Below are 27202 nucleotides of genomic sequence, written 5' to 3'. Positions count from 1 at the left end.
AGTGTAAAGATGTTCTCTTTTTTTATATCTGAACCGTCGCATTTCACCATCAGCCTGTGCGCACGTCCCTTCCACTTCCACTTAGTGAATTGTGTCGAGCTGTTCAACTGACGAGAATCATCTTGTGAACCATCTTTTCAAAGATTTTTGATATCATTTTATGTACGTGAACTTAATAAAATACTGACGAATACCTTTGGTTTTAATTCTTGCAGTGGTTCAAACACTTTCTACTTTATTTCAATAATGCGTTCTGGCACATATTAGAATATTTGCGTTGGGAATTTTATTAATTTGCAATGATAAGCAGAAGCAACTTTTATAACATGATAATTATTAAGCACGATTGCGTAGACAAAATTTTAACGCATATCATATCATTGTTTTTGTTCATATGATTTAAAGAATTATGTTGAGAATGGTATTCATGTTTGTGCTGTTCTCCTTTTTCCCCCTGCGCAAAAAAAAAGCGCAATAAAGTCTGTTTCCTAGTGCAGTCTCAACCCTCATGTTACACCGTGAACAGCTTCTCTAAGCGTTCGGTAAATCGCTGCTTGTTTTGTGTCTGATCTCGGTGTCGTTTTGATGTCAAGAAACGTTTAGAAGAACAAAGAAGCGAAGTGCAGGTGCTCGCAGGCTGCAGTGCGCAAACAGCGAGTCTGATCCGCCACGTGCCTGCAGTGACACTCTCACAGCGCGCAGAGCACCAGAACATCACATCTGCGCTTAAAAGGAGGGGGTTTTTGTTTTAAAAAACGAAAACAGTAAAAATTTGTTTGTAGTAATAATTAAAAGCTCGCACATTAAATCTAGCATGATTTTTCGTGAGCCTTGTGGGTTATTGAGGTCAGAAATGTCTATTAAAATTATACATTAACCTATAATTTTAGATTTTTTTATCAGTTTTATTTATTCATATATTAATTTATATATATATGCATTTTTTTAATCATTAATTACTTCACACCAATAGGTAATTAACTTTCCGCCCATCCTTTTAGCGCATTTACATGTCACAGCGCGATATGCCTTTCTTTGTTTAAGACTAAAAGAAAAATACTGTTTAACATTTGCTCATTTCAGACCATTTCAAACTAACACATGATCACCCAAAGCAAAGCATCAGTGGTCTAAACATCCTTAATGAAAAACATACATTTTAAAGATGTGCACAGCCTCACAGCATTTCTTTCTTTCTTTCTCTTTTTCTTTCTTTTTGCAAATTCTTTTAAATTGCAAACAAATTATTAAAAAAAAAAAACCGGTCATAATTTACTTTAAATCTGTCAGGAAACATTTTTTTCTCAATCTAATTTTGCATGACTGTAAACGTATTTAATCCACTAAAATAGATGACACTCTATCGTATTAATCGTTACATCTTCAAACAAAAGAATCATAATCAGCATGAAAAAAACTTAGAAATTAAAACGTCGTATATCATACTTAAATAGCAAATATAACGTTGCACAAGTATTTATTTTGGGAGTTCAGTACCACTGTAAAAAGTTTACCAAATGAAAAAAAAACAAACAACCATTTAAAACACACAAAGAAAGAGTGTAGCTTTCCATTTAAAAAGGGAAACAGTCTATCCTCCTGCCTGAGGCACTATATGGTAGCCTATAAGAACATTTATGTGAGACAAAGTTTATTTTAAAATAAAGCAATAGCAATAATATTATTCTCATCTCTCTAGTTCTAATATAATATAATAAAGGCAGACAGAAAATGTATCGTTATCAGTCTCAGTCTTTAGTTGCAGGTCCTTCTCCTTCTTTGCTGGCTGCTGTGGTGCCACTCTTCTTTTTGCTGCCTTTTTTGGAGCTCCGATTGAGGGTCCCGTTCAAGATATTCTCTGAGCATTGCCGCTGAAAGTGCTTCCTAGATCCCACCAAGGATGGATTATTAACTAGTGTGTATATGAGATGCCAGTGTCCACGTGCTCGCTTAATGCTGGGCACCTTGTGCTGTTTCTTGTCCTGTGAAACCAGTTGAATTCCTGCAGCAAAACAGACAGGTACTGTAATACCCAACAACAGTTCACCTATAGATGTGTTACAAAAAAGGAGCAATCCAAAGGTTATTCATTTTGGGGGAAAAAATGGAAAACATTACTGGGGATAAATCAGAAAAATATTTCTTCCTTTTTTTCACAAAAGGGCTTACACAAAAGTCATGCATTATAAAATGTAATGTAGTCTACATAGTGAATGAGACTCATCAGCACAATGCTGCATAAAACCCGCTATAATGGAATCTTTTGAGATGGCATTTGGGCCATATTGAGCCTGCCATTACCATGCAAGCCCTCTGGGTTGCATAAATATAAAACAGTCAATTAGAATGGTCCATCTGTGTAATCCACCAACCTAATGCTAATCTCTGATACACAATAGAACCTTGTTCAACAGGAGTTAGGGGAATTTGGACTGTAATCTAAATACAAAGACGCACAATAAATATGTCCATTTTGGGATGCTAAGTGGTTTGTATATGTCTAGGAATTAAAAGAGCAAGAGCAATTAATCAGACCTGTGTTTTTCACAGATGGTGCACTCATTCATCTGCTTTCTCTGAGAATTTAACTTCTTTGAAGGCGACTAGCTCTATGACACACTTTTCCTTTGATTTTTAAGAAGTGAAAATTGCAAGGATGTTTCTACCTTGCCTGATGCAAACAGTTTAAGAAAAAGGAAGTAAAATTTCATCTAGATGCGGTACTTTTCAGCAGAGGTTGGGTGTCTTGAGTCTTGGGTCCTTTGTCTGCAACGGGTCTGATTGAGAGCAACAGCGAGGCCAGAGAGACTCATTGAACATTATGGCCCAATTTATACTCACAAATTTAATCAGGATAGATATGCTCGCCTGCTGTGTGCAAGACAATTTGATGAATTAATTATGTTTTGAACAAAGCTGGCCAACTGCCTAGAAATACAGCCTGGATGGCCTATAGGAGAAAACTAATGCATAGACACGTGGCTTCGCTTGTGCACAGGGCTAACATTTGTCCACCATGGATCAATTAGACACCATCCTATAACAGAGAAATTGTGGACTAGTTCATGAAACACATATGATTAAAAAAAGAAAGCATTTTTTTTTAACTGTGTAGTGGATTTCATTACTGTATAGTGAAAAACAAAGCTGGCTTAGAAACAGCATTCCTTAGTGTCTATGTTTATAATTATTATTATTTTTTTTTGTCCAATGTAATGAGTACAAGTTGATTTAGTTGCATAGAGACACATTAGATGTAATACATTATACAAGGAACACATAGGAATTGTATTGTCACCAACCTTCCTCTGCATTACGTAATGCATCTCCAGTGGCTTTGTCCTTGCTTGGACACTGTAATAACAAACTGCAGAAGGCCTTCATGACTGGGTGAGACTGACTGACCTCAATCTTTAAATAATGAGCATAGCAGCGATATCCTGCAGAGCAACAGAATGGTGCATGAGTTGAATCGGGGAAAAAGCAATCTACAGACTATCATATACTATTGTGTCTAGTGGCAATTCTGTCTGCACTTTTGATATGTCTGCTCTCCAACTGTGCAGAGCATTCATCTTAGGTCAGACTTAAAGATTATTTAGCAATCACTGTCAGGGCAAGATAGAAGTATCATACAGCTTTTAAAGCTTACATATTTAAGAATCATGACAGGTGTCATAGTTTTGCAGAAAATGTACACCATATATACAGATTGGTGGAAAAATCAAAATAAGAAACAATATACAATGTTTCAGGGATGTTAATGTGCCAGAAGCTTCTGGTATATATTCTACAAGTTTCTGGAAATGTATTGAAGGGATATACATTATCAAGAGTTATTTTCTTAATTTAAGTTTTAATTATGGTAGAGAGCATGTTGAACACATTTTGTTGGTATTCATATTTATTTGGTTTGGGAGCTGGTCAACATGAATGGGGACTTTGACATGCTTGAAGAGAGCAAACTTATAACATTTTTCATCATATACTCACTGACAAAAGATATGTTGCACTGTAAACATTGAACAAATTTCTACTCTTACAAAAACCTGAAAAAAAATTCAGAATTATAATTGTCTTGTTTCATTAAGAACACAGGAAATGTCGGATTGCCATCATTACATATTATTACTTTATAAGGGCTAACCTAACTCACATCTTTATAAGTTGCACTGTGCACATGCTATGCACATATGCTATGTGATTATACCCATTTGACATGTCTTGGTATTAAAAGTGAGGAAAACATTCTGGTTGTGCACTTTATCTTTACACTCTTATGCTCCATTTTGATGATGGTAGCAGAGAGTGAAAGGGCCAATGAAATGCCTTAATTTGGTGCAACACAATCAGACATGCTTTGGAATTGCCAAGAATATAATTTCCATGATATTCAAAGATTTAGAACAACCGAGTCCATTGCTGAACACCCTACAGTAGGTCTGGAAAGCCAAGACAGACAAATTAGATGATGTCATTTGAGAAATCATACAGAAAATGCAACCACTAATGCTGCTGACATTCCAACAGATGTTTTCAAAAAATTCAACAACATTTGCCTGCAGCTGGACTGGCTGGATGTGTAAGGAGGCCATGTCTTTGTCCAATGTTTTGTCAATGAAAAACAAGCTCGTCTCTAACTGAGCTAGGTTACTAATGCAATTCGATTTACCTGAGTCAAAAGCTTCCACACTGCGGTTGAGCAGGCTGATGTCCATGCGGCCCAAATGGCCAATGTTAAAAAGAGCTGTGACAACCAACCTCCAAATTCCCAATAACACACCCACCAGTACATTGACTGGAAAGAATATGTAAGTCAGAAGGAAGAGTCCCCTCCTACAGACACCGGGAAAAACATTTAATTTTAAAAGATAAATATAATTGACCTTCTCCCAATATAGGGTAAGTGCAGATATTGTCCAATCAAATGCAATAATTTTAAAGACTTTCACAAACTAATTTTATTAAAAAAATTAATTAAATTGAATTTTATCCAATATGTACATTACATTACATCAAATTTGTATAATTACACCAAAGTGTGATTAAAAGTTTTTCTATTGCAGAGTACGTTGTGATCTATAGCCAGTATACTGTATGCTAAACAGCTAACAATAGCATTGGTGTAATTTTAATAAATGCTTCATGCAAATCACATGTATTATTTAAAACTAATTCAAAACACATAAATTGACAACAGGTTAGGAATGCTTGTAGCATAAACTTGTCGAAAACAATTCACATTTGGATTTAAGACAATTTAACACTAACACAATAAATATGGTTTCAAACAATGTTGATAATATATATAAAGTTAATACTTTAGTGTAATAGTTATAAAATGGCCATATATCTACAGTAACTAAAAGCTATGATATTTCACACTGGGCATGAAAAGCAGTACCTGTTAGTAAGATCTTGTGTTCCAGCTTCCTTTTTAATGAAGAAGAACCTGGATGTAAGGTGTTGGATAAGCACAGTCAATGACAGCGTCAACCAGAAAGGCCTGGATATAGAGACACACACACACAAAAGAGGATTTTTTTAAGTAGCACTTCTTTAAATGCAGGAGTTTATGGATTAAGATGTGAGACGGTGAAGTGTACTTTGTGATAGTGTCATGACCCTGGACACAATGAGGAGGCAGAAGAAACTAATAGGTCAGTGACCAGCACTATGATGAGGTAATATAATCATCCTAATCAGCAGTGATGTCAATGCACTCACCACATTCTGCCAATGATGTGGAAGACCACAAGATTCTTTCCATATAAAATGGGAATGATGATGAGGAACACAGCAAATAGAAAGCAAATGAAGAACACAAGAGTCTGAATGACCATGCCTTAATGAGAACAGACAAAGAAAGTTAATATGGAATACATGCCCCAACACATATTAAATACAGATTATTATAGTGAATACAAATGGAAATCCTGCTCAAACTCCAGTTCTAGACTTCATTTTCTCAATCTAGTAAATATGCATCTTTCAAACTAGCTCTCCAGTATTTACTGAATAATTATAATTAATGCAAAAAAATGCTCTATTACTGATAAATAATAAATAATAAGTTAAGATTTAAGCGTTTAACATGAAATTTATATTTTTTTATTAATACAAAAAATTTAGAGTCTAAATGGCTATAAAATTAAAATAACATGGTATTTCCCACTGGAAAATGAAAAAACAATGCTTATTTAAAAGAGTTAAATTTACCCAGACAAATAAATGCAGCTTGGTAGCTGGTGTAGCCCATCCAGCACACCAGGGCAGGACGTGATGGCCTTATGTTTCTTTGGCAGTTATACACTTTGTAGATATCTCCTCGGTACAGCCCTCTCAGATTGGACCTAAATTCAAAAATATGTAATTTTGGGAGTTAAGAGAGTCCTAATGTGTGAGGAATATAATAATGATGCATGAAGCAATTTGAAAGAAATAATTAAAACAGACTCAATTTAAGGAACCCATTATTTTCAGCTAGTAGTTTGTAAATCAGGGTCAAACAAAGGCAGCTCCCACTAGCAGTAATTTTTATCATTGAGAATACAATACATTCCACTATTAGTTATTCTCTCTTTCTTTCTCTGTATGTGTAGAGGAGGAAAATGACAGAGAGACATATAGAAAGAGGGATACGCGTTAATGTGTGAGAAAAAAAAAAACATTTCTGTGGATGGTTAACCATTCTGTGCATTTCAGCCATACCTGTGTAGGACCATGGATCTCATAAACATGACCAAATTAACCAGGCAGGTCAGGGTTACTGCTGAAATATAGCACACTGAAAAAACAAAAAAAACACACAGACCACACTCTCAGCACTTTTCACTGCTGACTGATTAGCAAGTAAGCTCTGATATGGTCCGTCAGTCTGCTCTGCTGACTCCATCACTATTCTAAAATCGTAATTTGTGGATGTAGGCTCATGCATGTTTTTGTGCACATAGTATAGATTTACACAGGTGTACATAAGGAACAGAGTGACAGCGGATCTATATGCCTAGCAGTGGGTGTATTACATGCCTCTAGGTAATATTTCTTGCAGCTTAATATAATTAGATTGCAGGCAGCTTCTTCTACTAAGCACAAAAAAACTTCTGAGTCAATGAGAGCATATCCTGAGTGAAATCTCAGTTACACTATGCAGCTTACATAAGCAATAATAACAAATATCAAAAATGAAAAGTAAGGAATTTGTGAAATTTTACAAACATTATGCATATAGAAACAATCTGCTAAATGTTGTTTATTTTGGTTTTATGAAAAAAATAGAATGTATCTGAACTCACCTTCCACACACCACATGTAGTACATTACTATCTTAACCACCTCTTTCCTATCATTTGACAAAATAATGTTAAAACCGGCCAGAAGAAATGCAATGTCTTCGTTCACTCCTTTTCGGGCAATCTGGAGGGTGGGCACTACTCCAATAACCAGCAAGAGAGCCATCTGATAGAACATGGGCAAACAGCATACAGTATATTGATGCTTGTAGTAATATTGCAGGAAACAATTTTAATGTCTTTACTCAGGAGTTACAAAGACACAAACCTGATAAAGAGCTATAAATGCCACAACCAGAGAGATGACTAACTTCAGAGGAAACCTAAAAACTGCAAAAGAACAAATTATGACAAACAGACATTATCACTGAATGCTAGCATACATAAAAAGTGTCATTTACCATCTTTAGGTGTGTAAATGTAAGACTTAAATATGTAAGTGATTCTTTCAGCCAGCTTGGGTTTGGAACTGCTTGAACTAAAACAGAGCAAAAACAAAAAATTAAAAAAATGCAATTCTTTAGTCGAAATGATCACATTCACCACATTTCTAGCTTCATTTTTTTAAAACAGAATTCATGCACAACAAGAAATGAATAATCAACTGACTGCATATATTATTATTATTATTATTATTATTATTATTAGTAGTAGTAGTATATATTATTATATTTTTTTTTTATTCCTACTCCCATTTGCCAACAGATTTTTTTCCCTCTCAGATCCTCTGCATAAACACTTGCCATTTGAGTTTGTGACCAAGTTATTGATCATCAGTCCAAACAGACTTTTGCAATATTCTACTCATTCTTTTGTTTCTCTTAGTATTTTTTTAATGCAGCGTGCATTGAACACAATACTTTTTGCTCAAAAGAACATTGCTTTATCTTAAACACATTTCATTTTCATTTGCACAATCATGGAATTAAGACACTAATCTCTTGTATAATAACCACAATTTTGCTAACTTGTATGACTGAAATCGCACCCCACAATCAGATTTCATATATTGTCCTAAGTTGATTTATGGAACAGCTGGATTAAGGTAAAGGTGCATACACTCACCTAAAGGATTATTAGGAACACCATACTAATATGGTGTTTGACCCCCTTTCGCCTTCAGAACTGCCTTAATTCTACGTGGCATTGAGTCAACAAGGTGCTGAGAGCATTCTTTAGAAATGTTGGCCCATATTAATAGGATAGCATCTTGCAGTTGATGGAGATTTGTGGGATGCACATCCAGGGCACGTAGCTCCCGTTCCACCACATCCCAAAGATGCTCTATTGGGTTGAGATCTGGTGACTGTGGGGGCCATTTTAGTACAGTGAACTCATTGTCATGTTCAAGAAACCAATTTGAAATGATTCGAGCTTTGTGACATGGTGCATTATCCTGCTGAAAGTAGCCATCAGAGGATGGGTACATGGTGGTCATAAAGGGATAGACATGGTCAGAAACAATGCTCAGGTAGCCCGTGGCATTTAAACCATGCCCAATTAGCACTAAGGGGCCTAAAGTGTGCCAAGAAAACATCCCCCACACCATTACACCACCACCAGCCTGCATAGTGGTAACAAGGCATGATGGATCCATGTTCTCATTCTGTTTACATTTACATTTACATTTAGGCATTTGGCAGACGCTCTTATCCAGAGCGACTTACATTTTTTTTTTTTTTTTTATCTTATTACACATCTGAGCAGTTGAGGGTTAAGGGCCTTGCTCAAGGGCCCAACAGCGGCAACTTGGTGGTTGCGGGGTTTGAACCTGGGATCTTCCGAACCGTAGTCCAATGCCTTAACCACTGAGCTACCCCTGTTTACGCCAAGCTCTGACTCTACCATTTGAATGTCTCAACAGAAATCGAGACTTATCAGACCAGGCAACATTTTTCCAGTCCAATTTTGGTGAGCTCGTGCAAATTGTAGCCTCTTTTTCCTATTTGTAGTGGAGATGAGTGGTACCCGATAGGGTCTTCTGCTGTTGTAGCCCATCCGCCTCAAGGTTGTGCGTGTTGTGGCTTCACAAATGCTTTGCTGCATACCTTGGTTGTAACGAGTGGTTATTTCAGTCAAAGTTGCTCTTGAATCAGTCGGCCCATTCCCCTCTGACCTCTAGCATCAACAAGGCATTTTCGCCCACAGTACTGCCACATACTGGACGTTTTTCCCTTTTCACACCATTCTTTGTAAACCCTAGAAATGGTTGTGCGTGAAAATCCCAGTAACTGAGCAGATTGTAAAATAATCAAAATTCCCATTCTGACATTCAGTTTGGAGTTCAGGAGATTGTCTTGACCAGGACCACACCCCTAAATGCATTAAAGCAACTGCCATGTGATTGGTTGATTAGATACTTGCATTAATGAGAAATTTAACAGGTGTTCCTAATAATCCTTAAGGTGAGTGTGTGTGTGTGTATTATATATATATATATATATATATAAAATGGATATTATGCCGCTAAAAGATGTAAAAGAATCCAGCTGTTATATGTGCAGTAAACACAAAAAACACATACAAAAAACCTACACACATGAATTATAGGTATAGAGAAAAGAAATTTTGCAGGTCTAAGATCACAAAAACAGACTTTTTCATTTATACAGCTTAGGCAAAAATGAGATCTAGGTCACATTTAAACAAAAAAAAAGGTTTGAGAAATTTTGTTGCACTGTAAATATTTTATTAGCTGATATATCTTAGCAAAGATGGTTCATTTGTATTCATGCTATGTCAATTTGTCAATTTCCTTTTAATCCTATTTTCATCATATTTGTGATTATAGATACAAGTTAGATAACAGAAAATATTGCTCAATCCACACCATCTAACCTGGCTTGAGATTGTTTCTTCTTTTTGAGGAGATTCTTTACATAGTCTGTGTAGTAGCTGCTCTGTAGGTCCTGTAAGACAAAATAAAACTGCTAGAACTAATTTAACTCATGTGCATTGCAATCCAAACTTATAAATATAAACACAAAAATAGACAGGAGTTTTAATTGAAAAGGTGATTGAGATCCTTGCCCCAATTCCACCCTGGCCCATGCATTTTTACAGAGTATAGCCAAATAAGAGCACCATTGTTCTGTCTCAGTGGAAAAATAACACAATGCTTGTGTAATCTATTCTGCCACAGACCAGAACCCAATCCCAGAAAGCTGCTTAATATGATTAGGCAGTGGAATGACATTGTGGATATTACACACAGTTTTACACTCTGCGTTGTGTTTGATAATTAAGCTTTATTATTTTTGATTTAAAAAAAATTCTCACGTGTGCACGGTCAGTCACGAATCTTACTTTTTCTAAACAGCTTAAATGGCACCATGACAAATTCTAGGCCTCAAATATGCCTGACAAGTTTATTAATCCCACAACTCTCAGTCTCATCTCAGCCCATTTGCACATCATTGGCACGGCACACACTCACCTCAAAGGGATTGCTTTTCTCTGTTCCTTTAAAGCTCTTGAACAAGAGAAGAGGATACTGGAAACTGAGAAATGCCAAACAGGCAATTTCTGGCAGGCTACTCAACAGGGCGTGGTACTTGTATAGCTGTAAAAAAACATGTAGCAAAAATAACATCAGCATCTTTTTCATATCTTGGGCTTAGAATTGTTCGAGCTTTTCAAATGCATCATAATTTTTATTAAGCAAATTGCTGATTAACTGTTAACAGGAATTTATTCTCTGTCTGTCTGAATTTGACAGTTTTCAGATTAATCTGAAACAAGTATTGGAAAGAAAATCTGAACACACACATCTGATCACTTTGTAGGTGTACCTAACCTGAGATTCACTTCACTGTGTCAGATAAACATCTTACATAGTATAGTATGCAGTAGATAATAATTTCAATCCAACTATTAACAATACAAATACCAACTGAGAGTGAAAACCTGTAGTGTTTTGGGGCAGTCGACTTTATGCCAGATGAGGATGCCAAAATGTGTCCACGACAACATGCTTCCCAGCACATAGCCGGCCGTGATGTGCAGGGTGCCACAGGCCAGCAAGGGGTAGTACAAAGCAGGGTAGTAGAAGAGAGCAAGGATCATCCAATACTCTAAGAAAGTCAAGGATAGGTAACAGTAAAAAAAAAATCATTAGTTTGGCAGTTTCTCACAAAAACTATGGTGCATTTGTCATCTTTGGGACAAGTTACACATTTACTAAACTTATTGGGGAAAAAAGTCAACAATATGTTCAGGACAATACTATGAGTATCAGTGCAACAGTTCAATGAGTCAGATAAGAAGCCATTATTCATCCTTCTGTATGAATAGAGCCTGTTTTTGGATAAAAGCCATTTTGTGAAGAAATAAAGCTCATTTGATAGTTCCAGTGGAGGAATGACTCACTTCGCCTCTGGTTCATATCATTATTACCAGTCATGTTTTACAACTACCTTGGTGGTCTCAAACTGTAACAGAAAGTTAATTTAAATTTACACTGTTTGTTGTATAAATATTGTATTAATATTAAAATATGAAGAAACCGGGCATCTGTTTATTTCCACATGAAAGAATCAACATACCTTTGTATTGTGTGTCCCTGGTAAAGGGCAGTGGGCTGGGGGATAGAACCAGACCAACAAGCCGGCAGAAAAGGATCCCAAACACAGGCACAGACAAAGCTTTGTGCTGTGTATGGTTTAAAAAATTCACAGGGCTTGAGAAAGAAAAAAAATCGAGTCATACATGCAATTATTAATGAAATGAACCAACACTGTGGTTCGATTAATTAACAACAGTTTTAAGTGCTGTGTAAATTAAGAAACATTAGCTGTGATTAAAGATGTTGAGGTGAAAATCATTCTGGGCTCACCTGAGTAAAGTTGGAACTTCTTTTAGACTGTCTACAATTTTCTGCCGCCTTGCCAACACCACTAGGATCAGCATGATGACAAACTTTGATAGATAAATAGGAAAATCTTGAGCAGTTTATCCCTGCCAAAATCCAACCATAACCCACCTTTTGAACCCAATGTTCTATTACTTCCCAGTTCAAATAAATGGCAGACCCTCATTAGAGGAAAAGGAAACAGCCTCCTCTTCAAAACAAGGTCATGTTTTGTAGCCCTGTCTTCCATTTATAAAGTTCAATGAATGCAGGTCTGGGATCACTGACCTGCTACGACCTATTGCAGCTTTAGGACTATTCAGGGCCTTAAAACCATGCTGGGGGTTGGCCTGACCCTACCACACAATCACATTTATAAACATCAAATATGCTAGAATAATGACTGTGACCTAACTGTGAGCTAGTAGGAAGCACAGCATGCGATAAACTTTTTTTCTGTTTCCTTTTAGATTTTACATCATTTGGCTGACCACACAACAAAATGCTAGAAGCAAAAATGAAAAAAGGCATCAAACACAAGCATGAAGATAGTATAACTCAATAAAATTATGTTGTGTGAATGTGAAGGATCAGAGTTTATCTCAGACGAGACTCACCGATATGACAGTAATGCATATGTGGTAGAGACTTTCATCAGCTTTTGAGTCACATGGTGGGATAACTCTGAAAATTTTACATAAACGGAGTATTTATCATAAGCTGTTGTGATACAAGTTGTTCACACAAAACACTGTGGAGTAAATCTCCCTTTCCTCTTAGACATCCTAAACTTTAACTGATTGAAGTCTCAATTAAGCAGTAAACTACTACTAAACAATATTAGTTTATGAATATTAGTTTAGGAATAAAGAATAAATTGAACTAAAGCAAAAGAACCCATGTACAAATACATAGACTGTGAATATATAATTTATATACTATGAATTTTCAATATAAAACCAATGTGTAACAACCTGTATATACACCACCAATATCTAGAGTCTCCTATTAAAAATGTAAATCAAACAGTATATTCCTTAACGTAGTAACAGGAAATTAGGTCATAGGTCTGAAACGGAAATGCAAATTGCAGGATGTTTTCCCACAGCATTTAACATGTGATTTTTTGCCACTGCTGTAACTGATACATGTATAGACAGTAGTAATAAAGGCTGATGTAAGACAAACAGGATCCTGTTTTATTTATCCTGTCTATTTTATTATAACTCATAATCATTATTTAATAAAATGTACAGCAAAGTTGACATTTCATAAAAAAATAAAAAGGTGCAGAAAAACACTGGTAACTAAAAGAAACTACTTACTCTGCAGGTGGCTTGGTGGGTACAGCGTTATCATAAAAATCTTGATATTCATAATAGTCTTCCTTTGTAGGTTCTGCACTCATTATCCTGTAATGACCACAACAGATAAATCAGTTCACTGTATATATAAAAAGAATCCAGGAATTCAGGAAGCGTGGGTTATGTTCCTAGTCCCTCTTTCTTTAGGCACACAACATTTTTCTTCAGTTAACTTACGTTGTGCAAGAAAAAAAACTCCTTTGAAACTTTGGTATTGTGAAGTCCTGTGTTCTCTGTGGCCTCTCTCTCCTTCACTTTCTCTCTCTCTCTCTCTCTCTCTCTCTCTCTCTCTGTTCAGGTGCTCCAATCCTGCTGTAGCAAGGAGCTGTGAAAAATGCTGTAAGCAGGCCCCAATTTTCAGATTTAGATGACTACCACACTGGACGACTTGAAAACGACAAGAGAAGAAACTAAAGACAAAGAAAAAGGAGTAATGAAAATATGAAAATAAAGAGAACAACAATGCAAATAAAGGACAGCCAGTCTACCCTGCCACCTGTGGCTTACTGAGATTAGGTAACCTTCCAGGGGTGGGCTGCCGTCTGAGCGGCCAACATGAAGAGTATCAGACGCACAGGAATTTTATAAAACACTGAGCAGTAGGTGTGTGTGTGATGGCAATGGCTGAGGAGGTGTGGTGTATTAATTCATTTCCATTTTCCACTGAGATAACAGGGAAATACATATGAGTAGAGCTATCGTGCTGTGAAGATTCCTAATGAGTCATAAGAAAGTAATACAGACAAGTAATAATAACACTGTCCACACATACACACTGTACAGCACATACAAATTGTGGATTGGCCTCATTTGGATGGCCATCATAACTTCATTCTAACTTTATAGATAAACATAGATAAGACAATCAGTTAATTAAATTTTGTTTTACAGTGTATATTATTGCCTTAAATGCCATAAACAATTTTTATGAATGACACAAGCATAAATATTCTGTTACTTTAATGTATCCCTGAATTCATAAAATGTTTAACTTAGCTTGTCACCTTTAACCTTAACTAATTATTAATTAAGGTATGACATGGTACATGGAAACTTTTAACCAGAGAACCTTGTTAGTTATTTATACTAATTAGTTAATATTAATAGTAAATAAAATACAATGAAATAATTAATAATTGATTATTATGTTTTCACAGGTTTAGGTACTTTAAAAAATATTTGCTAAGAATATAATAGAACACAAAAAATACTGAATTTTTTTTAAAAATCAAAGTGCAACATATATTATTATAAATTGTTAGGGATTGCAGGATGATATGGGAATGTTGAAGATATTATGTAAAATACTGTAATTTTTGTTATATAAATGGTATCAAGTTTGTCATAGCCAGAACACTTGTTTCTCTGGCATTTTTAGTCTATTTTTCAAATGTACTACCATATATTATTTGATGAATACACACACATATGATCTAAGATTACACTAGAGTAATAATGAAAGCATTATACACAGGAAAATGATTTTTTGGTTTGTCAGAAACACTGTTAAACTATTTGCACTTCAGTTATCTGGAGATTCAGACAGCTGAACCTTAAATAAGTCACTATGTATAAAATTTAATATGCCTCTTCTGCCCCAGCATTAGCAAAGAGGCCACATGAAAGGTTACACCTTCTTCACACATAAATGGCTTTATATCTGTTTACACAGAATAAATAAAATGAATTATGACAAGATTCTGTCTAATTTCTATATTGTCCATTTGACAGTAGTGTTGTTTTTCAGAGGTGAGTTGGAAATACAACAAATGGCTGTTGCTGGTCTCCCTCCTTCTCTGTTCCCTTCTTGTTGCTGTTGTGTATGTGTTGGCATCACTGAAGTTTTGTAATCTGAGTCACAGTGTCAGGGTTGGTTTGCTGCTCTCATTATGCAGGGATTACAGTCAAAGAGAGTTAACGAAAATTTCAAACCATTGCTAAAACTACTGAGTGGAACTAAAAGCCTCACAAATCAGTTTCATCCTTCTGTGAGAAAAAAGAGGCTGGACAAACAGAGGGTGCTGAACAAAGAATGCTTTGAAGACTTACATCACCAAGGTGGTGGTGGAATTGGGCCAGAGACTTTGTTTGGTCCAGGCTGAGAAATAGCTAATGCTTGGGTTTGGTCTGAAAAGTGAACAGAAAATGTCTGTCATGCAGTATATCAAAACTCAAAAAGAGGTCAGGTCCAGTTAAAATATTAATGCTATTGTATGACATTAGACGTTTAATATTTATTAATTATAGCTAACCATACTAAGAGCAAAAAATAAATACATAAAAACAACCATTAAATGAAATAAATATGCTATCTTCAGTGGTAAATATAACCATCAAGCTCACTCAACTACCAAAAAAAAATGTTACTATTAAACCATCTTTAGTCTCCATGCCACTGCCCATCACTGCGCTTTTGTAATGCTGTGTGCTGCTGTCCTGTGACCTCCTCTGACACAGCTAACTAGAATGGGGGTTCTGTGTAGCCAAAACCCGCTGAATGACCGAATTTAATTAAGGACCCAGCAGCAAGGACATAGAACAAGATGGTGATAGTTATAGTGATTTCATATCCGCCATCATCACTCATGGTCTCTTGGGAACACTAACATCAGACAGTTAGGGGAAAAATAGTCTTGATACTATTAACCTGGCTTTGCCAAAAACAGATTGAGTTATTTAATGTTGGGGATAAAAAGAGCTATTAGTCACTGACAGAGCATGTGACAACTTAATCACCTTTCCCAGCAGGCAGAAAGGAGTAACAACAATAAAAAAGGACACTCATAACAGACAATTGCTCTTGATACTATATGAATAAAGAATATTATGGCAAATCATTCACTTAATAAGTGATGCTCAAAACTGAAACAGCTTATTCCAGTATATAGAAATAAAGCTTTGTATACACCTATGTTATAGCCATCTGTTCCTGCCAGTTTCTAGAGCTTGTATAACAAATTTTCTGCAGGCCACCATTATACTATTCACTGAGACTTAATATTCCAGGTTGCCAAGAACTGGGCTACATACTATACTATAGAATCCTTTCCTTTGAATTCTTCCTCATTTTTTGTGCAAGCTGCTCAAGTTCTTTCATATCAACTTGGGCAAGTAATGTCTTTGCATTGTGCACAGGAATATTTTCATTATGCAACAGGCTTGGACTATACCATAGTAGTACCAAAGAGAAATCCTAATGTCACATTATACAAAGATAGCATATACAATGTGGTCAGGTGTCCACATTTTTGCCTTATGGTATACTATGTTATTTCTGGGTACATTAGGGAATTAGCATGTGACCTGGTGTAATGGAAATAAAATGCTGCAACTAACAAGGCACATTAACTGAATGACTAGTGGCATCCAGTTGGGGGTATATTCCCTGGTCATGTCAAATTTTTCTGGAATACCTTGTGGATCCATCATTACAATTTACATCTGTAAATTAAATGAATGAATGGCAAATGTATAGGAAATACTCAATGTTAAATGGCTTAATGGCAGAATAAGCCTGGAAGTTTTGGGGAGGTAAAGGTCTGGTTAATGTATTTGGTTTGGTGTATTTGAAATATTTGTACTGACCACTGATTTTAAGGTTATTTTAAAATGACTGTTTTGTCTTGAAAACTGCTTTGTCATAATTTCCATTATTAAAAGCACTGCATAAATAAAACTCAGTTTTAAAAAAAAGCAAATTTGGCAATTCTAGTAGCTCTGCTTACATTGGACACTGTTGTGATTTTGGCTTTAGTTTGTAAAATCTCAACTATTAAATTTAGTAACGTAATGCCTCCTACTCAGCAGCTTAGCCATCACATTATGTACTAAGCTGTAATAAACACACTTGTTTAACTGCACCTGATGGATGTTATTCTAGAATCTCAACACTGTGCTAACACCAAGTAGACCATTTAACCCTGTAAATATTTTTTTTTTATTTCTGTGCTTCTATTACTGTATATTCTTCCATATTATCTTTTTGTGCTAATTAGCTGTAAAAAGCAAAAAAGGAAAAGACAACCCCCCTCCAAAAAAAAAAAAAAAACATTCATTAATGCATGCTTACCTTACAAGTGATTCTGATTCTCATTTGCATTGCTTCAATGGTAAATACACAAAAAAGGTCATGACAAAATAAAAATAATACTTTAATGTAGGTTTAAAATAGGTTTCTCTGTGCAGCTTAAAATTATCCTGTGCAAAGAGAAAAGGAGTGCTACAGTACAAGCAATCAAATGGGACTTTGCCCCTAATTTTGCAGTGTGTAGACCTTGAAGTCGACTTGAAGCATTTTTTTTTTAAAGGAAGAAATAGCATGGGTAGCCTTAGAGCATATCTTGGCCAAATATGTGTGTTCATATCGTAATACTAACAAGATTATTTTATTTTATAAAACAAAAAAATGTTGTTTCTCTTTATCATACTATAAGCACTACTATGGAAACACATGTCACTGTTTACAGCAGTGTTTTACAATGCTGTTAATTATCACAGACAACCAATGGCCTTACATTATCTATTTATCTTTATGTGAAAGTATGGTGTTTGAGCTGTTTATTCAGGAACAGAACACAACCTTGATTTTAACATAAATACTAGGTGACCAAATGACTAAGCCCTGCCTGAAAATACCATTGTAAGAGAATTAAAAATGCTCAGGAATTAAGCAGAAGATCCTGGGGCAATAGAGGCTTATGCTGACTGTAGAGAATCCATTTATGGCAGGATCTGGTTCTGGAATCCAACTGAAAGTAAAACATGAAAAGCTAATTCAGGTCATTTCTGTCTGTACTGGTACTGTTCAGCAGGATAGTTTGAAAGAAGTTTTTCAAGCAACATGTTCGTTTTCTCACTACTTGAAGGTACAATCTTTTGTTTTATTTTTGGTTCACTTTTGAAGGATAGTCATCAAGTCAAACACTGACGCTTAACTAAAAGTAGAGGTCATTTTTGTGACAAACTGGTGAGGGTTTCTTTGCAATTTATCCATGAATCAGTGCCCCCAAATTAACCTGTATGCAGACCCAGTAGAGGAGCTCTATCAGTACAGTGGCATCATGCCACTGCTCTGTGTACAGCATGATTACTTGGCCATGCATGGTGGGAGCTTGCTCTATTCAGTGGCTCTACATGTGACTTTGCAATAATCTCAGTGAAAATCTCAACTCTTCTTGCTTACCTCTCGTAAAGGAGGAAAAACTGTATAATAGAGATCATGTTCCACAGCCTTGCTCTACTCATGTCAACAGTCTGGGACCTTTTGAACGGTAATAAAGCCAGTTTGAAACTTTATATGTAAAAAAATCCCAAGACGACTATACACATTATCCAGCCCATGGCCTCAAGTGATAATTTCATGTTTTGCATTAGGATGCCATTTTCAGTGACTATAATCTTACAGCTTTCATGTTTCTACGCCTTTTTAAACAGATAAAAGCTTTTTGTTTTAAATACAGAGGCTGATACTAAAATACACTGAGAGAACTTTCAATAGAGAAAGAGAAAGAGAACTTCTCTTAAGAGAGCAATATCACAGAGTTGCTCAAACACAAAACTGATCCTGATTTAAATACCCAGTCCTATTTCCCCATGACCACACCCTGTAACAAAGCCTTGAGTCCCTCCCATATATTTACGCATGTAATGCTACTGTACAGTATCATGTTTATTTCTCATTAAATTATATGCTGGCACTTTTTTTGTAAGTGTTCTTGTGTCATTGAATGATGGATGTATCTGGTCCTTTTCTGACCTGAAAGGTTGCTCTGAGGTCCCACATCAAATTCACCACTGTTAGCCCCAACATTATTGCCTGACACCTTAAAAACACCCAGGTCACGTGCTTCATTTCTGAGATGTGGTATTAAGACTTATTCTAGTAGTAAACAGTAGTTGTAATCAATGAGGCTTGCTGTACTCAATTACGAGGTAATTGGATTGGTGTATGTTCCTGAAATTCTCTATGCTCAGTTTAACAGAGAAGGCGGACATGCTTATCACTTGTGACAATTACACTGTCACTGAATTAAAGCAGTGTCTGTGCCTTTTAGGGTAAATACCACTGATCTGCACCATCTGCTTCTGAGAATGCACACACTAATTTATAACCCAAGCACATGGGAAGGCTGGATGTACATCAAAGTGTTAATGTTTTGATATGGTTATTTATTACTGTAGCCATGGAAAACTGCTAGATTGATTGCATCCTAAGTTATTGAGAAAAAAAAGCTTTAAAACAGTTTAATTGCTATGTTTTTATTTACTGTATAATAATTCATTACACTTTTACCTCCTTTGTATAACATTAAGCAAGCTCAACTGGTCCTTATTTGTTGAAAACCACATACAGTGCTAATATTTGCAATTTGTTGTCTTAACCTCTGGATTATGTTATGTAAAGCTTTTTTTTTTTAACCCGAGATCTCAGTAATGACAGTAAAATCACTTGGGTTGATGTACAGTAGGCTTTCAGCCTCGACATCCATGGTTGATTACAATTTTTACAATGTGCACAGGCTCTAAAAAAGGAAAATCAATTTGTGTCATTGCTGGCAATTTAAAAAGCGATAACACAGTGCTGGTAAAAGGGCTCAAGTGCATGATGGTTTAGTGAGAGTGGATTGTGAAAGCAGGCTGCCTGTGACAAGTACAAAGATTTTTGATGGTTATTAAACCAGAACCAGTCATCATGGACACACACACACACACACACACACACACACACACACACACACACACACACACACACACACACACACACACACACACACACACACACACGCACACACACACGCACACACACACACACACACACACACAGTCTGTCTTCTCCCCTGTCACATTTGCCAATAGCTGACAGTGGCTCTGATATAGAAAGAAGATGTTGAGCTTTCTCTGCATTGCTTTAGTTGATTTCCTGAAAGTTCTGACTAATCGAAGCAGCAGCAACCTGTCATGTAGTCTGTGTTTGGGGAGTAAATTGTTACTGTATTATGAAAAAGAATATAAAAAAGACACTATAATATAAAACACATACTGATTTGTAAACTATAAAAGCTCAACAGATACAGTAATAGTCTTATCTAAGAAGAGGGGAAAAGCATGCATATGTAATGGATTATACTGATGTTGGATCTGTGTTTGTGTATGTCCTGATTGATGGTGTAGAAATTTGTTTACTAAAGAAATAGGTGCAGGTTTTGAATAACACAGAAGTGATGGGAAATTCAGTCCAATTTCAGGAGAATAGGGCCTTTGTCTTGACCTGGTTGATCTGGGTAACCTACTATTAGACAAGAAAATAGACAAATTTAATTTGAATATAAAGTTCCTTACATACACTTTTAGGTGCCAGGAACATTTCCACATTTTATAATATAGTTAAATAAATGGAAAACAGTTATTTGCGAGTAGTTATTTAACTAGTTGTGTGATTTCTAATGGCAGAAACTTTACACCAAAACTTTAGGGGATTTAATAGCAGTAAAAAAAAATTATGATTTTCTCCTTCATGACATTATTAAATCAATTTCTGGTCCAGTACTAAATATAGAATTGTCAAGATTAATGAATACTTATTTAAGTATTGTAGATATATAGAGAGAAATGGAGATTGTGGGAATGAATGTGTGATTAGAGTAAAACTACACAAAACATTTGGGACTTTTTTATTTGCCTCTGTAAGGGCAGAATTTGCCAGGATTGGTGTTTTAAATAAAGGTGTGGAAGAGGAGAATGAAGGTCATGGAGTGATCATATCTGTATTTGAGGCGGAGATGGAAACCGCTCGATCATTTGCATGTAAAGTACAGATGGAATAACGCAAAGGTCACTTATGCTCAGATTGAATATTAGTGAACAGGAATATAATTAAACAATGAAACACACGAAGACTAAAGCTCACATTAAAAGTAAAGAACATTAACATTGACTATGCCTTTAATTTCTTTTTGTTCCTGACTGTTTGTTACAGTAGCACCCTGCTCAGCTCCTCCGCCTCTGCCTGGAGCGCATTAGCGCCCCAGCACGCCAACTACACTGCCAAGGCTTATCAGCACTAATCATCACAACATGGTGATACTGTGACAGGAACAAGCCTGCTTTAATTAAATGCTGTGGCACCCAACAAGGATCACCACTCACTTCAACTAGTGCAGTAATATACATCCTTATTAATTATGGTTGACTATTCTAATTTTTTTTTATCCTCTTATCTGTTTTCAATATACTGAGGTTTTAATGTTTAGCATATCTATATGTTTTGTGAGTCTTTTCCATCAGAAATATTTATGATTTGCAAGCATAATCCTCAAGATAAATTATTGTAATAAAAATATATCCATGGAAGAATCTGATTTCAAGCTTTACCTCCCTCATCCAAGGCATGGTGTTGTAGTGGGGGTTTGGTATTATAAGGTGTTGCTCCCTGTGTGTGTCCATCTCTGTTGTGTTTTCGTAGTCAGTACTGACCACAGCAACTGCTGTTCTATTCATGCTGCACCACACACCATATAGCCGTTTTAATAAGTCTTGTGCTGCTATTCATTATGAGGTCTACTCAGCGGCTGAGGATAAACAGGCTGTAAAAACGTACTCTTGCAAATTAGTGCTGTAATTAATAGCTGAATTTTATAGGGGTCTAGGGAGTGTTTGGGCTAAAGGCTAAGCAGAGGCCTCATTGTGTCCGTGTGTTACTGCCACAGACAGTGCATTCACACAGGTCCTTAGATTAGTGACATACAGTACAGTATGTGTGTTAGTGTCCATATAAGTATAAAAGTACTGTATATACACAATGATACATGCTGAAACACATAGATTTTTTTAAAATCTGATTTTAGGCATGGAAATGAAGGAGATTTCCATGCCTTAATTCTGAATTATGCACAGACACTATAAAAGGAATTAATCTAAATTTTCTGCTTAATTTATGCCACATTGTACAGGGCTTGTAAAATGCAATATAAAATTTCACAGTGTGAGAATTACAGGTGTTTGAGGTAAAATGGAATATTTCACATTATTTAGCAAGACATACACTAATACCATATTTTTTTTTAAATCAGAGATCATTTTATTAGTCTAGGAAAAGCAAAACATGGTTACATATGTTAAAGTTTGTTTTAGGTTTATGAATAGCATTCATCACTACAGAAACCATCATGTCTATAAAAAATCATCAGGGGAAAAAGTACAACAAAATGAAGAAAATACCTTGGTTACCAACTGTCTTTGTCAAAACCACACAATTAACCATGGAAACCAGTAAAGCAGTCTGCTATTCATGGTGTTTGCACTAATAAGGTATCTGAAAGAATAAGACACACAAAAGCATTTATTGTATTTGAATGTTATAATTGCTAAAAACTGTATATGCAAGCCGTATGTTTAGTGCAGTGTGCTCCTGCATACATTTGTGTGAATCACTTTTTATTTTGCATCTATAATTGCTCAGTGTCTCCAAAGGACAATAGTTATCTCAAAGGCCGAAAAAGATAATTTGCTTTTTTTCCCTCGATGTTCCTCGTTGCTGCGGGGGAACAGAAGAAGCCCAGAGAGCGATTATTGCAGTTATTGATATAGAGCATGAAATTGGTATATGGAGCAATTTCAACAGGCTTACACCAGACCCATCCAAGGCAGAGGCCTTTCTAATCTTCAATTTTTATTTGATTAGAAAAGGCTGACAAATCCAGGTTATAGAATTTCATTGACTTACCAAGTAGAAATGAGACAAGTGAGAGTGTAATAATGCTCTTATTTCTAATATGTGATCAAATTCTTTTAAACTGAATAGAGACTCCCATGCCTTGTCTATAACAGATCTCCACACCAGGTCATAAAACTGTGTTTTCTCTTTTGTAGATGTGGTGCAAGCATTGGACTTATCTATTGCTGTAAACTACAGTATGTGATAATGTCAAAGGAACTTAGCACCCTTTATCTACCTAACATGCTATACGCCCATTATATCAATACAGTAATTAGTGTTTAAGTAATTAAGCATAAAGCTGTTTAAAGGTAAACAAGTGAGTGAAATTATAATGGTATGATATCCTGTGCATTATAGTCGCTAGCATTTTTTTCTTTTCAGCGCATCATGCTATCTGCTATTCCAAACAGACCAAATGAATGGAAATGTTATTCACTTAAAGCCCCTATTGAGAACCTGACACTTCTGCTTTCATCCTTACAAATGAATCATTTACCATCTGTGTATGTAGTCTCAGGCCAACGCTTTGAAGGCACGCTGATGGTCAGTATGGTGTTTGTGGAAGTCAACTATGTACAAATGATCATGCCGGCCCTGATGTTTTATCAAGAGCACCCCACTGTGTGAGCAGAGGCTCCCAACAAGCCAGGTCCCTACAGAGATCAGTATGATTCTCTATTCTCTCTCTCTCTCTCTCTCTCTCTCTCTCTCTCTCACACACACACACACACACACACACACACACACACACACACACACACACACACACACACACATATATAAAAGCCTGTCACAATGGATTGTAAATAGCTCTGTTACTTAGGAAAGTGTGTGATGATTCAATAGGCAGAAGCATTATGTGAATTGAGTCATTTTAGACTATTATGACTGGCATGTGGACAACTGCCCTGGACGATTCTTTCTCCTCTAAATAATGGGATCATGCAAAAGGTTCATGCAAAGTATGTCTGGCAGCACATCCAGAAAAGGGGGAGGGGCTGTAGAAAATCAAAATGTTTTTTTTTTCTCTTGGCTGTTAGTCATTTCCCATCCACTACCTAGCTCTCTATTATACAACATCGACAAATTGAAGGCTCAGTCTATATCACATACGCCCTCCGCATGCATTAACTCACACATGCCCTTGATTGGCATCTTTGACCAGCACCTTGATTGACAGTAATGCTATTTCTCTCTAAGAATCCATAGCCATTTGTGTTCCCATATATGGTTGTAATATGTTGGTATTCAGAATCACAATCTGTCACTTCAAAACAAATCTGTGTTTGATTGTTTCACTTAAGACTCAAGCTACTAATTTCTTAACCAAGTCAGTTATTGTTAGTTTTTTAGCTGATCCCATTGGGGAGTCGCCACAGTGGACCAACTGTCCACAGTTTTGCTGGATGCTTTAATGCCCTGACACAATCCTTCCATTTTATCCGGGCTTTGGACCAGCACTGCATCCAGTGACTGGGGTTTGGGCATTGACTTGTAATCGAACCCGGGCCTTCCGCATGGTAGGCGAGAAACTTATCACTGATGCTCCCTGAATCAAGTCAGTACTATACTAATATTACACATACATTTTTGTGATCTAAGTTTCATCTGCTTTGGCTATCTTTAGCTGACATGGTTGCCTTTTTACTATTAGCAGAAAGACAGTTATTTACTCAACCTTTTTATGACATTAATAGCTTTTGTTTCTTTACTAATATTAGAATTTGTGCAGTTCAGTTGTTAATAGAAGTGGATCTGTGGCAGCTGCTGTATGAGATTGGTAATAAATTACTTAGATTAAATTGTGATCTCACTCTCCTTGACTCACAGTAATCTTTGAGTCATCTGACTTCCAGGATATGAGTTACTGGAGGAGTCTCCTGGACAGATGTTCTCATGGATGCTTTCCTTTTGTGGGGGTAGAATGACAGTGATATGACTGAACTGTAGATTTATTAGGTCAATGGATACTCATGCTAAGGACACCTCAAACGCTTGCTAATGTTAATGTCCACATAAGAATTTTATTTTTAGTCTTCATATGACAAATAGACTTATGATAAATTGAATAGGCCAACCTGTTATAAGCCACTTTCTATTAGCAACACATTCAGCACAACACTTCAGGGCAGTTTTCCAGGTGTTGCACCTCCTCCCATCTCGTTAGGGATTCTGGGAGAGCTTTACCTTTATGAGCTGCTCTTGTCACACGTTTCAGAACCTTTATAATTAGGGCAGCAGATTGTAATTTGCATGTCCATAACTGCAAGGTGTGTGTGTGTGTGTGTGTGTGTGTGTGTGTGTGTGTGTGTAGGTGTGTGTGTATGCGTGTGTTTGGGTGGGCAGGTATGTTTATACAGTATGGATTAATGGGGTCAAAAGTCACTTTAAGTATAAAAATATCTGACAGGCATGACATTCAGGTTTTGAGGTTTGGTTTATTTAAAACAGTAAAACAGGTTAAAATTTTCTAACTGAGGTTATGGCTAGATGTAGGCGTAGCGCTTATTAGCTGTGTTAATGATAATGGCAATGAAAGACCCTCATAAGGATAATAAGATAAGCGTGTGTGTGTGTGTGTGTGTGTGCGTGTGTGTGTGTGTGTGTGTGAGTGAGTGAGAGAGAGTGATGGGTTGGGAGAATGACACTTAATGCTAATCCCTCAGCAAACTCTTGAGCTGAGAGAAAATCAACACTCTCGTTTTGCTACTAATTACAGAGTGGACTAATGGTTACCTTTGAACATTTAAAATTGTCTGTCCTAATGGAGAGAAAAAGGTCCAAATCTGTGGTTTTGTTTTTGAGTCAGATGCTGCCCCCTCTGCTATTTGTACTCACACTGAATGCTACTACATAATGTTTTGTTTGATTGGCATTATTATTTTGTTAACCGTAGCTTCTCCAAATCTGGTTGAGAATCGAAATTGATCTGAAGAAGACCTAGCTAGATCACAGTTAGAAAAGGAAGCAACCTTGCTAAACCAATCACAGAACTCGAGTCACAGCGGGCTGAGTCACAAACATGCAATTTCCTTAGAGACAAGGTGTGTAGTTACAGTCCCTGCAGTACTCATTTGTGGAACAGCAAAAGGTCGCTCCTTTCCTCAAGTCTCTTATTTACTCAATAGCACATTCTGTGCCATTAATGCATTTGCCCCAGAATACTGTCTAGCACCATCTGCTTAGGTGCAACATTGTTATTTATTTATTTATTACAAATTTGCAGGTTTATACTGAGAAATAACACAATGAATCAGCTGTGTTTTGCCAAGGAGGGTTTGTGAATGAATGTGAATATTTCTGTTCTAGTTTTCATGATGTGTCTTTCACGGTGGCTGTGTGTAACGTGTATCTTATCTAATTCTGATAATAGATATTTCCCCCTTCCTTTAATTCCCAAACCCACTCTGTTTGTGTGAGAAATCCACTCAGCTCCATGTGGTGGTGACATTTCAAATTTGACACTCAGCTCAGAATTATTATTATATATATATTTTTTTATAAACGAGCATCATTAGTTTTAGTTTTCAAAGGAGAAGCCCTGAGCACTGGCAGATAAAGGGGAGGATTTTCAATCCTCCTGGGAGATCTTTTTCCTCTGGAGACATGAGGCACAAAGCTTTTCTCTGCCTTCCTTTTATTTAATCTTTTACTTTTTATTGCCCTTGGCTGTATGCACAAGTTTTCAAAAGCACTACAGAGTGTTTTATCTGATGATTGTGTGTCTAGGTTGAGATGTTTTTCCTCTATCTTTATTCAGTCTGAGCTTCGTCGTTTGTTTTATCACTACAGGTCCTGCTGTCTGATATTTTATTATCAAAGAAGCATTTTGCATGAAGAGGGGAAACGAGTGTTTGATACATGTTGTGATGGCACTTCATACTGTTCAACCCATTTCTGATTCTCTGAATGAATGTATCTTACAATAAATGTACATCATTTAAATACAGAGAAGCCCAAAAATGTATACACACTTCAACAG

The 27202-nt window shown here is 36.3% G+C and overlaps 1 protein-coding gene across 3 annotated transcripts; it reads right to left on the bottom strand.

Annotated features, from left to right (window-relative positions):
• Nucleotides 1-1313: 1313 nt before the first annotated feature.
• Nucleotides 1314-14098, bottom strand: stra6 (signaling receptor and transporter of retinol STRA6). 3 transcript variants are annotated; one of them, XM_053476047.1, is made up of 19 exons: nucleotides 14013-14098; nucleotides 13683-13892; nucleotides 13467-13553; nucleotides 12759-12825; nucleotides 12127-12209; nucleotides 11837-11970; nucleotides 11199-11365; nucleotides 10729-10854; nucleotides 10131-10201; nucleotides 7694-7770; nucleotides 7561-7622; nucleotides 7296-7458; nucleotides 6712-6787; nucleotides 6220-6353; nucleotides 5728-5845; nucleotides 5405-5506; nucleotides 4673-4836; nucleotides 3303-3440; nucleotides 1314-2002 (listed from the first exon to the last, which is right to left on the bottom strand). In XM_053476047.1, exons 3-19 carry the CDS (start codon nucleotides 13547-13549, stop codon nucleotides 1749-1751), a joined length of 2019 nt encoding a protein of 672 aa, XP_053332022.1. In that variant the 5' UTR covers nucleotides 13550-13553; nucleotides 13683-13892; nucleotides 14013-14098; the 3' UTR covers nucleotides 1314-1748. The 3 variants fall into 3 exon arrangements, with proteins under 3 accessions (XP_053332022.1, XP_053332012.1, XP_053332028.1); XM_053476037.1 differs by having other exon boundaries at nucleotides 13683-13915; nucleotides 14013-14030; XM_053476053.1 differs by lacking the exons at nucleotides 11837-11970; nucleotides 12127-12209; nucleotides 14013-14098 and having other exon boundaries at nucleotides 13683-13915.
• Nucleotides 14099-27202: the final 13104 nt, after the last annotated feature.

This window comes from Clarias gariepinus, chromosome 2 (genome assembly GCF_024256425.1).
Source record: "Clarias gariepinus isolate MV-2021 ecotype Netherlands chromosome 2, CGAR_prim_01v2, whole genome shotgun sequence".
NCBI classification, from domain to species: Eukaryota; Metazoa; Chordata; class Actinopteri; order Siluriformes; family Clariidae; genus Clarias; species Clarias gariepinus.
This window is presented reverse-complemented; position numbering and strand designations above follow the sequence as displayed.

Coding starts and splice junctions, on each gene's coding strand:
- stra6 (XM_053476047.1), bottom strand. CDS start 13,549: ATGAGTGCAGAACCTACAAAGGAAGACTATTATGAATATCAAGATTTT. Junction 6,788..7,295: donor CTACATGTGGTGTGTGGAAG/GTGAGTTCAGAT, acceptor TTGTTTTTTCAG/TGTGCTATATTTCAGCAGTA. Junction 3,441..4,672: donor TGTGGAAGCTTTTGACTCAG/GTAAATCGAATT, acceptor GTTGCTCTGCAG/GATATCGCTGCTATGCTCAT.